Source organism: Neopsephotus bourkii, unplaced genomic scaffold, assembly GCF_033783945.1.
Source record: "Neopsephotus bourkii isolate Nb327-2 ecotype Australia unplaced genomic scaffold, CSIRO-AGI_Nbou_v1 NB_1749, whole genome shotgun sequence".
NCBI lineage: Eukaryota > Metazoa > Chordata > Aves > Psittaciformes > Psittacidae > Neopsephotus > Neopsephotus bourkii.
In genome coordinates this window covers 3797646-3810566 of record NW_026902223.1, presented here as the reverse complement: position 1 = coordinate 3810566, position 12921 = coordinate 3797646, and the positions used below count along the sequence as shown (strand labels likewise).

The window sequence follows — 12921 nt, the reverse complement described above, 5'->3', positions numbered from 1 at the left end:
AAGCAGTCCAAGAGGCCAAAGGATTAGTCAAGAGCTATAGACACTGTTCACTCTTATGCTATGTATACGCAACACGAATTTTGTGTCAACATGCCAGCACCTCAAAAATATGCTTTTTGTTCAATCTACTTTAGAATATACAAAGGAAAAAATAACTTTTTAATTTTACTGGGAAGTGAGGTTTGTGGCAGTTTGATTTTTGTTTATTAAGTTATTTTGGGACCAGTGTTCTTTAGGACACATCTGTGCATTCCCAAATGAAGGAAATCTACAGCCATATTGCCTTCAGCTGTACAATCTTTCAGGTATAAGACACTGCAAAAGCACAGACATTCTTGGGAGATAAGAAATCGAACTAAATCAAGGAAAAACTTATCTGTTACATTAAGAAGAAACTATGGCCAATAGGGAACTGGCAAACATGAAAACTCACGCTGGCTTTATAAAAAGTTTAGGTCCAATGTACAGTTACAGAAGTTAATTTTTCTTTCTACATAACTAGTTTTTAAAATAGTAGTTAACAAGAAAAAATACCTCCCCACCTCTGATGCATCTTTTGGGAGAAAAGCATTACCTTTTTCACAGCTGTAGGGCTGCTTTCTGCACTGAGGACTGGACTCCCTGCAGGGCTTTTCTTCTCCTGTGGAACACACTTTGCCATATAGATACTGTAGTCCAGAAGCATCTTCTGCCGTACATTGCCAGCCAGATCCTTGTGCTTTGGCTGAGATGCAATCTCTTCTGCACTTCCCTTGCTGCTGCTTCGGCTGTGTGTGAGAACTCCAGATTGACTATCAGTTCTACTTTGTGTTGGCAAGATCCCTAAATTCAAATTAAAAGGAACAATATCTATTGAACAGAAAAGGAACCTGACAGCCAAATACAGAGTGTATGATCAAACACTTCAAGGAACAAATTCAGCTTGCAGGTACAATTTATTTTGAAAAAAGACCATTCAAGAGTAGTGCTTTCTCATTTTGAAGGGTAAATTACACTACTGCGTGCTTAGGTGGTCGTAAACCCATATTAGTCAACACTCAGCAGGGTGTGGGACTGGAAAAGTCAGCTGATCAATAGCAGGTTTAAATATGGACACTCACATATGTATAACATATGGCAGAATTCCCAACAGCCCTGCTGGGGAAGGCCTAAAATAAAAGTCAGGTGATTAAAATGTACCTATAACTTTTTTTTTCAATGTAATTCTAGGCTGTTACAATTAGAAGGGCTGTCAACAGCATGTAACTATTAGAGTTTTAATTAGCCAGTAATTTTACATTTGCATTTCAAGAAGTTATGTGCCAGAAATAATGATGTTAACTAATTTTTAAAAGCATCTCAGAGAATAAAGACAGAAGAGCCTGAGTCATTCAAATTTAAAACCGTATCAGAGGATTAGCATTTCAAACATTCAATGAATACTGCAGACTAACATGTTTGTTGATTTAGATACATAAATATATATTAGCTCAGGACTTTCACTTAAACAGAAAAATGTGTTTTCTTGTGACATTAACCCATGAGAAAGCTCTGTTGCTTTCAAGAGACTAGAGTAGAAGGAAAGATGGAGGAGGAAGAATGGATAGTAAGAGGACTGAGTCTAAATACTGCAAATGTTGATGTCAGTTCCAGCAGTACAAAGCCTGAACAATTAATCCTTACAAAAATTACAGGAGCTGTTACAGTTACTGAAAACAGCATATGCACATAAACCAGCCTAAAAATAGTAAGAACAGTTGAGGGCATATAGCCAAGTGTATAGCCAGGAGAGGAAAAGGCAGGGTGGGAAGGTGGGAATGAGAGGCCAAGATAAGGAGCAGAAAAGTGTCTTTAGTATTATTCGTCTATAGAGATCACTATGGCTCCACAGTTGCTACAAACTGCCTTTGTGAAAACAGAACTTTGGTTTGTTTCTTTTAATAGAAACTTTTACTAGAATATGAAATTTGAATACCTGGCTTGCTCCCACATAAACTGGATAGCTTCTTTGCTTCAGACTTCAGCTTGGATGCAAGAAGGAACCTTCTGAACCATTCCTCCTTCTCCCTACCGGTCCTTCCAAAGAGATAAAGCACTTGATCCTTTTGGCTGGTGTACTTTGCTCCACCCTGAGATTTCTTGGACTCTTCGTTGTTCACATCTGCTTTTTCCGCAGATAACTTTTCCTCTGCGTTCTCTTTATCAGTCTGGGCCTTAGCCATAAAGTCGTCCTGTTTAGCGAGTTCTATGCAAATAGGGTACTTCTTATTCCAAACCCGTTTTCGTGCCAGACTTTTAGGAACCAGGGAAATCTGAAGGATAAATGAAAGGGTTAAATTAACATCTTTTAGTTATATCTTCTGTGCTTCTATACTCTCATAAGGAACACAGGAATGCAAGAGATACAGATCCTACATTGGATATGCTGGGTTTAAGTGACTTAACTTATAGCTGCCTGATGTCCAACCTACTGCTATCAATATCAACAGTCTTTGGTGAGCCATAGCTTTGGAATTAAAACAAAGACCATTTAAGTGGCTTACACATCTACAGTCATGTGGATTAGGAACTGTTTTCATTTAGAATGTCTTATCCTCATAGATATGAAGAAAATAGAAAGAAAAAAAGATAAACTTATTTATGTGACTACAGGATAGATAATGAAAATCCAAACTGAGTTTCAAACTCAACTTTTCAGGCCCACCTCATGAAACTTAAGTATTCAAATTTGGCAATGGGCATAGTAAGTATGTAGGACTTAAGCCAAAGAAGCAATTTGCAGATAACTATATTGAAAATTCAGTACATTCAGAGAGAATTGAGACAATGCAAGCGATGAGAAGAGTGATAAGAGTTAAAAGTTATCTTGGGGCTGAACTTACCAGTGTTCTCCAAAAACTATGGGTAAATACGCTGGAGAATAGTCACTCATCTGATTACTACAGTCAGGGCACTTGGCACTTGTGTAACCAAATGGGGCTGGGTTGTGGGGGAAAGCACTGGAAGTTTTTCTAAGATACCATGGGGAACAGTTGTCAGTCAAGCGCTCCTGTAGCATGTGAGAGCTTTGCTTGTCTTCGTTATGAGAAAAATGAGTCTGCAATAGCCAAGAATCTAATTTTTTGCTGTATCTTTTTCACTATCTCCCTTTAATGGAAAGCAGAGCTGACAACAGGCTCCTTTCCCACACTGACTGAGGGAAACGAAGAGAGGTTTTCCTTCCCATTGCCTTGGTCCCCCTCTCCCTCTGATTTCCATAGTCAATTGAAGCAGTTTCCTCATACATCTGTACTGCCAAGGCCCTCTCTTGATGCAGCACATTAAAAAAAAAAATCCATTATTTTATTAATGAGGTATTGATGTATTACTTAATACAATGACAATGGAATCAACTTCACATGGCAACTCTTCACAGATTTGAGGGAGGCACATAACATGCAGGAAAACTGTCCCATCATTACTCTTGATGCATTCTTGCAGCTGCAAAAACCCCTGCCTCCTTCCCTAGCCAGTGGGTACCAACTGCAAGTCATGTTTGTTCCAGCCGCCTCTCACTCTCCCCTTTTACATTCATATACAATGTATGTTCCCTCTTGAAATGGAATAGAGACAACCTAAGATTATGCATTTTGCTGTAAGCTTCAGAACACTCACGCAGTAATCTAATATATCAGTTCTCAAAACTCCCATGTGGTGACTTCTGCTCTGAACTGCAGAGGAAAATCATGCTTTTCTCTTGCTGTGCAAATACGTAATTGCTATTAAACCATGCTCAATCTCCCTCCCCAGCACAATCTTTTGCTGGTTAGTCACACCACCACTTCTGTTCACATAATGACACAACATGAAACTAGAGGAGGGAAAGAAAATTCACCATTTTAAAAGAAGTTTCAGTGTTTTTTGTTCAAATCAGACCCCAGCAAGGGCACACTCCCAAGCACTCACCTTGCTCTCTGTAAGTTCATAAATTTTCTGGCTGACATATGTGACTTCAGGCTTTGGCTCATTGTAGATGGCCCTTCTAGAGATATTTTTATTGGGTTTTGAAAGTCGTAAGGTGCTTCCTTCGAGTCGCACATAGACAGAGTGAGTCAGTGTAGCATGGTATGTTTCTGGATCATAGTTATAGATTTCGTTCATCCATCCCTAGAGAAGAAAACACTTGTTAACAGGCTTTTAAAAGGATGGAAAAATCAGGTCCAGCACGCACACGAAAGTTTTAAATCACCTATGCTTTTGCTACTGCACAAATACAACAAAACAGTAAATGTTCTAAACGAAGTCGCACCACAGTGACAGAGCATGAGATGAGGACTGTATTCTGAGCACATAATTTGTTTCTCTGACTAAATAATTTTGTCTATGTAGCACGGTGAGTTCTCACCTCATCTTCAAGAAACACTGCGAGATCTGCAGATGCACCTTGCTGGGACAACCCAAAGGGCAGCCAGCAAAGGGGACACTGCAGGGTAACCCATCTACTTGCAAGCAAGCATGGACTTTTCAATCACCAACAGACAAGGCAGAGCAAACAGTGCACCTGCTTATAGACAACACTGGCATTTTAATCACTCACAGTTAAGAACCAAGTGGAAAACCACACTGGAGTTTGTTTTAATGCACCATCATTGCTCAAGATCATTTAACATGTTGTGTAACTGCCCAGTTACAACACAGGAGTCATACATGTGCATTTGTTTCTGTGCAGTTAAAGAAGCAGAAAAACAAATCAGCCCTGCTATAACAAGCCTGCAAGTGCTGACTCTATCCGTGGGGGTGATGTTACTCCTCTTCTCTAGCATCTGGTTACAGAAAATGCAAGATAATAAATGGGGCAGAAGACAAGCCAGAATACTCATTCAAGGATGACAAGTTTTCCTTCTCTTGACCTGCCATACAACATTCTTTGATAATGACTCCTACCTGCACATCAAAACCTTCATTCAGCACACTCAATATTCACTAATGTCAACAGAAAGCAAAGGAGAGAGAAAACAGCCATGCCCTAGAGCGTAAGGTAAAATGGCACCTTTACAAATACCTAGGTGTGTATAGACGAGGGAGAGCATCCATTGCTGGGAAGTCAGGAGAGCTGAAGGAGTATCCATAGTATTCTTCAAAACAAAGAAGTTATAACTACCTTATGCAAAACATCCCAGAATTTACTGCAACATTTTGACTTAAAGGAGTTTCCACCCACACACAGAAATGTAAAATGTATTTTAACACTTATTTCCTTCAGTGCCATATAATTTCTCAAAGTAGACAGCATACACTGTCTTAGGTGCCATAGTAACAGTGATGTTTCGCTTACTCCAACATCTAGCTCCATTTTCAGTAGAAACTGAAGAAAAAAAAAACCCAGCATTTCTTTAATGTTCAGAAAGATTAAGTCACTCACCTTTGCTCAGTTCCAAAGCAGACTATCTCTTTTATTAACAGAAATACCTATACCCACATATGCTCTTTGAAGAAGCCACTTGCATTTAGGTTTTTTGCTTACACTGGGTTATAGACAACTACCATATAGGAAATACAATGCATGAGGGCAGGTTTTCTAGAAACCTCTCCAAGGCTCTGCACAGCAGGGTTGATGTATGTTTGAGCACACCCCATTTCCTTCCTCAAAATTATTAAGCCAAGATATCTTTGAGCAGACAGCAATTAATTTTCAGCCAGGAACTCCAGCAGGACTTAGTGAAGCACAAGGACATCACATGAGTCACCTAAAGCCACTGTGAGCCACTCACTCTGTGCAGAACTGGAATATCCATATGGCCCACAGGTCTCTGGAGAGACTCCCACCTGCCTCTGGATCAGATCTCTGAGCTATTTGTAGCTCAGACACCAAAGTCTGGACACTGCAGCCAGGCAAACACACAGATAAAATGCGCTGCCTCAAAAGTTCATTGACGTCTTTCAGGCTGAAGACCACACAAGCTGTACAAAGAGAAAAGGGGTACTTGGATATCCACATGAGCCCTTTTTGTAACTGTAATAAGCTATGATGTTATTTCCAGTAGGAGGGTTAGCAACCCACGGGTATATACAGTGCCCAAGAAGGAAGGTCAGAATACACTTGAAGTTTCTTTAAGTTCCTGCTTGAGACGGAACCAGCGTTCAGATGGAGTTTTCTAACACAAGCACTTCAGCTGACCAGGTGACACGTACTGATGAGAACAAGGAGTGATTTACACAGCATTCTCTTGGCTGCTATGTACCATAGTAACGAGTCAAAATCCATGAACAAGTGCTCAGGACACACATCAGATGCACAAGTTTTGCTGTAACTTCCCAATAGCTGTAAGACTGTTACCCAACACCCTTACAGTCATGTTTAATTTTATCTCTCCAGCGCATACTGAGCTAGCCACAGCTGCAATAAAAAGGAGCCAGGTCCAGCCTACATTAACTGATTTAAGCCCAGTGAATCTCTATTAACACAGGGAACTGAATTCATCCTTCACGTCATGCACTAGACCAGAACCTTTCCTATCCCATGTCTTCTGTAACAGTGCCAGTACCAGCCTTTCTGCCGTATTTCCTTGTCCTACACAACTAAACAACAGTAAAAGTCCTTTTGAAGACTGACACCTTCTTCCCAGCAGGAGCAAGACATGGCGAATTTAAAGGACAAAAATAAACTAAACTGAAACTCTGCTTCTCCAGGTTCTACATTCTCTCTTCTCCTTAGGCTTTCAGGAGCCCTGCAAAGTCCCACCTGCTTTTCTGATCCCTACCATGTGCCCAGGCTTTCCACTTCAAACAAAGGATTAGCTGTATAATCTGCCAAACACACAATTCTCAAATCCTGGACTGCTGCCTCCCTTGCCCACTGTACCTAACAAACCCAACAGAAGCGCAAACACTGCCTCTCATAGTTCAACCATCAGGTTTTTAGCAACTGAAGAATCTGTTTAAGACTTTTAACAACGATTTCTGGCTGCTTAAGGTACTGAACATTCAAAATTTAAGACCAACAGAAGACAAATGCATTTGCTGCCTACACAGTGATTTCTAGACAAGGAAAAGATCAGCCACTTCATGTATTTGAGGCATAGCCCAAACCCCAAAAGACAGAGAAGTTTAAATTCAAATATTTGGTGTTTTATTTCAAACCTACCCACCAGTCAGGATGAAAAGAGATATATATACCACATTACTACAAGCCTTCCTTGGACATAACTTTTTTGTTTCCTTATTTCTAAGGATGCACTGTTTGGTTTTGCACTCAACTTTCAAGTTCTTTTGTAACCCAGAGAAACACTGTGTGACTGAGAGCAAATAATATGTGTTAATGCTTCACCAAATAATGATTCTTCACTGAAAATATGCACCTGAAAATATGTGCCAGCTGCAGGAATTTCTTCCCCTCATATCCCCAGTGCTGTTCAAGGGGAGGATGACACCTCTGCCTTCTCACCTCAGCAATTTTCAGGTTTGTAAATTGTTTTGTTTAGCTTAAACAGGATTGAAAACAAGACCAAAAATTAAGCCAAAGTTCCTGCATTTTACAAACAATTTTAGCAGAAATACCTCTGCCCCCTCTCTCGGCAAAAAACAAGTTGGAACAAAAGATTTACAGCCTACGGAAATAGTTTTGCAATGCATCTAAACAGAGAAGTTACGTTACCATAACGTCCTAGAAACAGATACATTTTCCCAAACTACTGAAACAACAATGGATTTCCTTGTGTAGGAGAGCAGTGACTGTATGATGGGTCTTTCTTGTGCTAGCAAAGTTGTTAAAATAAGAAATTTAGTAATTCAGGGAGGACAATGACCATAGTCATAAGCCACTCTGCAGCTGCTTGCCATTTACACTGATCCTGTGATCTCCATTTATAAAGGTCAGCAGTTGCTCTGGATTCACAGCTGAAATCAGGAGAAAGTGCCTCACCATCAGACTGGTAACCTGGCAAAGCCTCTGGTGAGGATACTGGGCAGCATGGCTGGTACAGCAAAGAGCACAGTTACTATTCATGAACCCCTACCTGCGCTAACAGGATCTGGCCTGTCTGTTAGGTGGCAGAGATGGAGCTGGCTTTCAGAGTGCAGCACATCACCTCTGTCACAGCAGTGCTACCAACAGGAACAAACAGGTCCGTGGAAAACAGGCACCTGCATAAAATGGCTTTAAAAGGCACACCCTGGTTTATTTTTCCCCTTTCGTGGTTCTGGGCTCCAAATCTTTTATTTTAAATAAAAGATCATAACTTCTACGATATTTTCAAATACATAAATAAAGGAATTAGCAAGTCAACTTCAATCTAAACCCAGATCTGGATTAAAACTAGTACCAGAGTTTATTAGTGATATTAACAGGTTGATTATTATCCACTATCATTAAATAATACAGTCAAATGCTTCATCAAGAGACTGCTGATCACCCAAATCACACTGACTGTATTAGTATCCCTCTCATTACCACTATTTTATAACACTTCAATAGTATTTTGCTTGATGAACAAGGAAAACTAATGCAGTATTTTGAGCTTTTATTGACAGGGAATATAAAGACACAGAAAAGATCCAAGATGGGCAAAAGTAATCATCACCTGAACTGGGAAAAAAACTGCTTTCTTTTGCCAGAGGCCGCTAGCAAATCCGATATCCCTTGGGTGACTTCCAGGAACAGCACACTGGTAAAAAGCCTCCTAATGGTGTATAGTTGTGGCTCAAAAAGCTTAATTTCTCGAGCAGGCACTGCCAAAATGGTCTTCTTATACAAGTTCTTTCTAATGGAAAGTGTAAATTTATCACTTCCATTTCAGCTGTTACTTAAAACCTTTTGTATCAGCCATCAAAACACAACGGAATGAACAACTGAGAAGGCCAATAAGGAAGTTAGAAAAGCAATGTGTTCAAGAGGAAGAAAAAAAAGATGTAGGCAGAAGAGAAAAAAAAACGGAAAAGGAAGCCAGATAACTGAAGCTACAGAAATAGAAGACAAGAAAACACACACTGAAGATGCAGGGGGGCTGTGTGCATCTTCTGGTTGGGGCACGTTCTTCCTCCACAACAAAAGATGTTTGAGTGAACTAAGCACAGAAATCTACAGAAGCACACACTAACCTGCCCAGCAGTGGTTTATTCTGTCACATTGCAAAGGAACAATTTTGAGGAGACAATATTAATGGTCAGATATTTCAGCAATTGCTGAGGGGAATTCTCCACTAGTTCTTGAAATCAGGCAAATGCAAACTTCTTAAACAGTATTTACATGGGGGAGAAGGCACACGTACTGGTACAAAAATAGCCAGACAGTAGTTTGGCAGAATCCCAACTCCTACAGCCTCATAAAGAGATCTTACTCATAGCATTTATCATAGTGGCATGGAAGTAGACCAAGCCAAAATACAGGACCAACAAGTTCTGAAGATAACATCTTTACACAAGAGCATCAAGTTTGATTTTCTCATATTCAAGTGAATGTTTTTACAAATTAAGTCTTTATCTCATTTTTCAGAGGATTTAAACTGTCCAGTGCTCATTCAGACAGATGCAAATAGCAAATAGTTGTACGAGGTAGGAATAGTAACTTGCAATCTGCTAAATCATATTACATTATGTTCCACTACAATATGGGCACTGAGCTGGTTTTTAAATTTCTGAAGCATTAAAAAGCCCTTTTACAGGGCTTTACATATTAATGGCAATTACTTTGTGTGCTACTGAACGAAATAAATACTTACCAAATCATACAAAACAATAATCTACATCAATACAGACTTCTCCATGCAGTTTATTTCTTGCCTGCAGCCATTCTCATAAAATATATCTCCCGGATAAAAGGATTAAAATATAGTTTAAAGGTTCCTGAATAACACCTAAGATCTCAAAAAGACAGTTTACCACTATCCAATAATGAATAGCAGGATCTTTAACAGCTTTCAAGTATCAAGGCAAATCTATACACAGGGTCTCAGCACCCAGTTAAGAAGGACAGACCTGGAAGTTTGTCAGGATTTGTACATGTAAGCAGCAGGTAAATCAGCTGGGCAGACAGGAGTGTTGTCTACATTCACAACAGCAAAGACCACAGCTCATACCATTCAAGAAAAAAAAGGGAACACAAAGGTAAAATCAGGGCCGAGCCTACAACTGCTGCCTGAATTCAACCTAAGTTGGCTTTTATATCCATTTTTCCAACTTTCCAGTTACCTAAAGATACATGAGATTAGCTAGCAATACACTACAGATTCTACAGCATGTAATCAACACCATCTTAATTTGAATTCACGCAACCTTTGTGTTCCTACACATCTGCAGATGTACCTTCAGAAAGCTCAGGATGGATTTAATACTTAGAGAAATACAAGAAAGCATTCATAAAAATTCTGATAAGTGATGTGAAGGTTGTACCACCATCATTCTGAAATGCTTCTTTTACATATCAAAAAGAGAGCCTGAGAGCTTGATTTCAAACCCAGCTTTCAGGCACTCGTTTTATTGAGATGTAATCCATACTATACAATGCAATATTTAAGACAGCAGCACACACCACTGTCAGCACCACTGACATCATAACCCATAAGCACATCCCCTTCATTACCTAATTACAACAGGAGGAGAAATGAGCAATGTTGGAGGAAAATTCATATGCTTTCCAACTACTTATGCTTTACTTGAACACAATGCTTTTCAATCTGCTTGGACTGGACAAGACAGACTAATCACTGCGTAGACAGTAAAATACCACAGAAACAAAATACATCTCCCAAAACGCAGCTTCAAGCACAAATGTTACTTTACACAGTAAACTTTGACACTACTTGCTCTCAGTAGTTCCCCTGGATCATTTGAAAGCCATCAGCAAAACAATTAGCCCTTCTACTTTTGAAGCAATTCTGGTTTTCTACTAGTCCTTAAGGACACTGAAGTATTACATATTCTTGGATACTAAACCATTTGTGCCCCTGCCAAAGCTGCCTGACTCTAAAACAATACTGTTTATAAGCAGGGATAATTCAGCTCATTTACACCTTCAGAATAGATCTAGTTTACTACTTCTACCCAAAATAATGCACACAGATACATACATAAGAAATGTTATGACCTCACCTTCAGTATTTCAGGTTCTTTGATGTCTAGAGCTCCTGTATTCCATTGCTTTTTCATACTTTTATGAAATTTGAGATATTCATGAGTACGTGGAGTAAGAAGCCAAATCACACAGATAGCTATCATAAATCCAAGGGCCATTCCAAATAAAAGTCCACTTAAGTAGCCAGGGAGAGGGATAATAAAGTAAGCATAAACTAACAGCGTTAAGAAGTATAACGTTTTCACTGGTATTTTAGGCTGTTGCTCATATGGATTATTTTCATCTTCACTACTGAGCAAAGTACCATTTTCCTCAGTTATCTCGGGATCGAGCGAAGTTTCAGCAGGTTTATCAGTTTTGCTTTCGTCCTCTAGCAAGGAAAAGTCTTCAGAATACAGTTCACAAAACTCCTCATCCTCTCTGCTTGCTAGCGCAGACAATGAACATTTTTCAAGTACGAGTGACGTTTTCGAACTCACGTCCTTTGTGCTTGCAGACTGAGAGCTTTTGGTCTCTGTCTCTTTTGCATGTTCTTCAGCCACTTTTGACTGATCGTTCTTACTCAGGTTAGAATCACTTCCATAGAAGTCCCCTTCAGAATCACATTCTTCTTCCTTAATGCTGTAGTTGTTATTGCTTTCCAAATGGCCATTCAAACTGGAAAGGTTTGAGAGTTCTGAAGCACTTGAAGATAAGGCTTTGGGCCTGTGGCTACTACTTTCATCACCCATTATTTTACTGAGCAGCTGAAAAGGCTCATAGATTACTTCCGAAAGGCGTCTTTTAGTATCTTCAATTTTAGCCTCCATTTCAGGTACTTTAAAAAAGGAACGGGTGTCAGAGGGAGATGTTAACGGAGATGAGGGGGCAGTTTTTGAATCACCACCTGTAGCTCGAGGTTGAGTGAACTGTTTGAATAGATGCAAGTTCAGTTTTGAGTCAGGTGGCCTGTAAGACACAGTTTCAGATTCCTGTTTGGAAGTGTCTGTAGACAGAGATTTCACTAAGGTTTTCATTAGCTGTCTATGTCGCATCGGTGGGGTGGGTTCTTTTGGTTCCACATCTGTTGAAAGGGACTTGACTAAACCCTTAAAAGGCTTTGAACTAGAAACTGTGGATGATCCACTAGAGCAGACAACTGATCTGGAAGGGGATGAGGATGGGGAGGATGACAGGCTGGATTTCTGTTCCACAGGTGGTGCACCTGATGAGCTAACTGTATGACATGAGTGTGATGAAGGAGACAGGACTAGTGGCACTGCACTGAATACTTGGGATGTGGAAGGAGAATCCAACAGCTTTACAGTCTCTGCAGTTGGCAGAACTGCAGGCGATGAGGACAGTAGTGATGCAGAGTTGGCCATGTTAAGCGAGGTAGCTGGACCAGAAAATTCATGGCCAGTATGCTCAAAGCAGAGGTCTTCCTTGGCTTCAAGTGCTGTTACAATGCTTTGGTCATCTAGTTCCTCATCAAGAAATTCCTTAAACTCTTCTTCCTCCTCTTCTTCCTCCTTCCCAAATGCAGAGAAATGAATAGTGATGGTTTCTCGGGAGACAGATCGTTGGACCTGCACTTTTGGTGTTGACTGCTTTGAGGACATTTCACCAGTTTTCTCTGCATGGCTACTGTTCTGACTTGTCATTGCAGGTCCCAGAGACGTGTCAGAGTCTGTAAAGAAAACATAATACTATGTTAAATGCTTTTTCCTCCCCTTTCTTCCAAAACGCCCTTATTTTCAAGTGCTAAGCCAAACGCAAGAGTTATACACAACAGGTCAGTCAGTTGAAAATTAAAACGCTCTGGACATTCTTCATCTGACTGGATTTAAAGCTGTCTTGTCAAATTATGGACTGGTACTATGAAACTGACTGTAGATGTATTTCATTGCACAAAA

The 12921-nt window shown here is 40.0% G+C and overlaps 1 protein-coding gene across 2 annotated transcripts in view; it reads right to left on the bottom strand.

The window, feature by feature from the left end:
* Window positions 1-12921, bottom strand: part of TEX2 (testis expressed 2) — a 49037-nt gene that overhangs the window by 15637 nt on the left and 20479 nt on the right. For both annotated transcript variants that reach the window (XM_061377071.1, XM_061377072.1), the window contains exons 2-5: window positions 11044-12695; window positions 3925-4125; window positions 1955-2291; window positions 575-822 (exon numbers count right to left, since the gene is read on the bottom strand). In XM_061377071.1, the coding sequence (XP_061233055.1) occupies window positions 575-822; window positions 1955-2291; window positions 3925-4125; window positions 11044-12669 (2412 nt within the window). In that variant the 5' untranslated portion in view covers window positions 12670-12695. The remainder of the gene's footprint in view (window positions 1-574; window positions 823-1954; window positions 2292-3924; window positions 4126-11043; window positions 12696-12921) is intronic.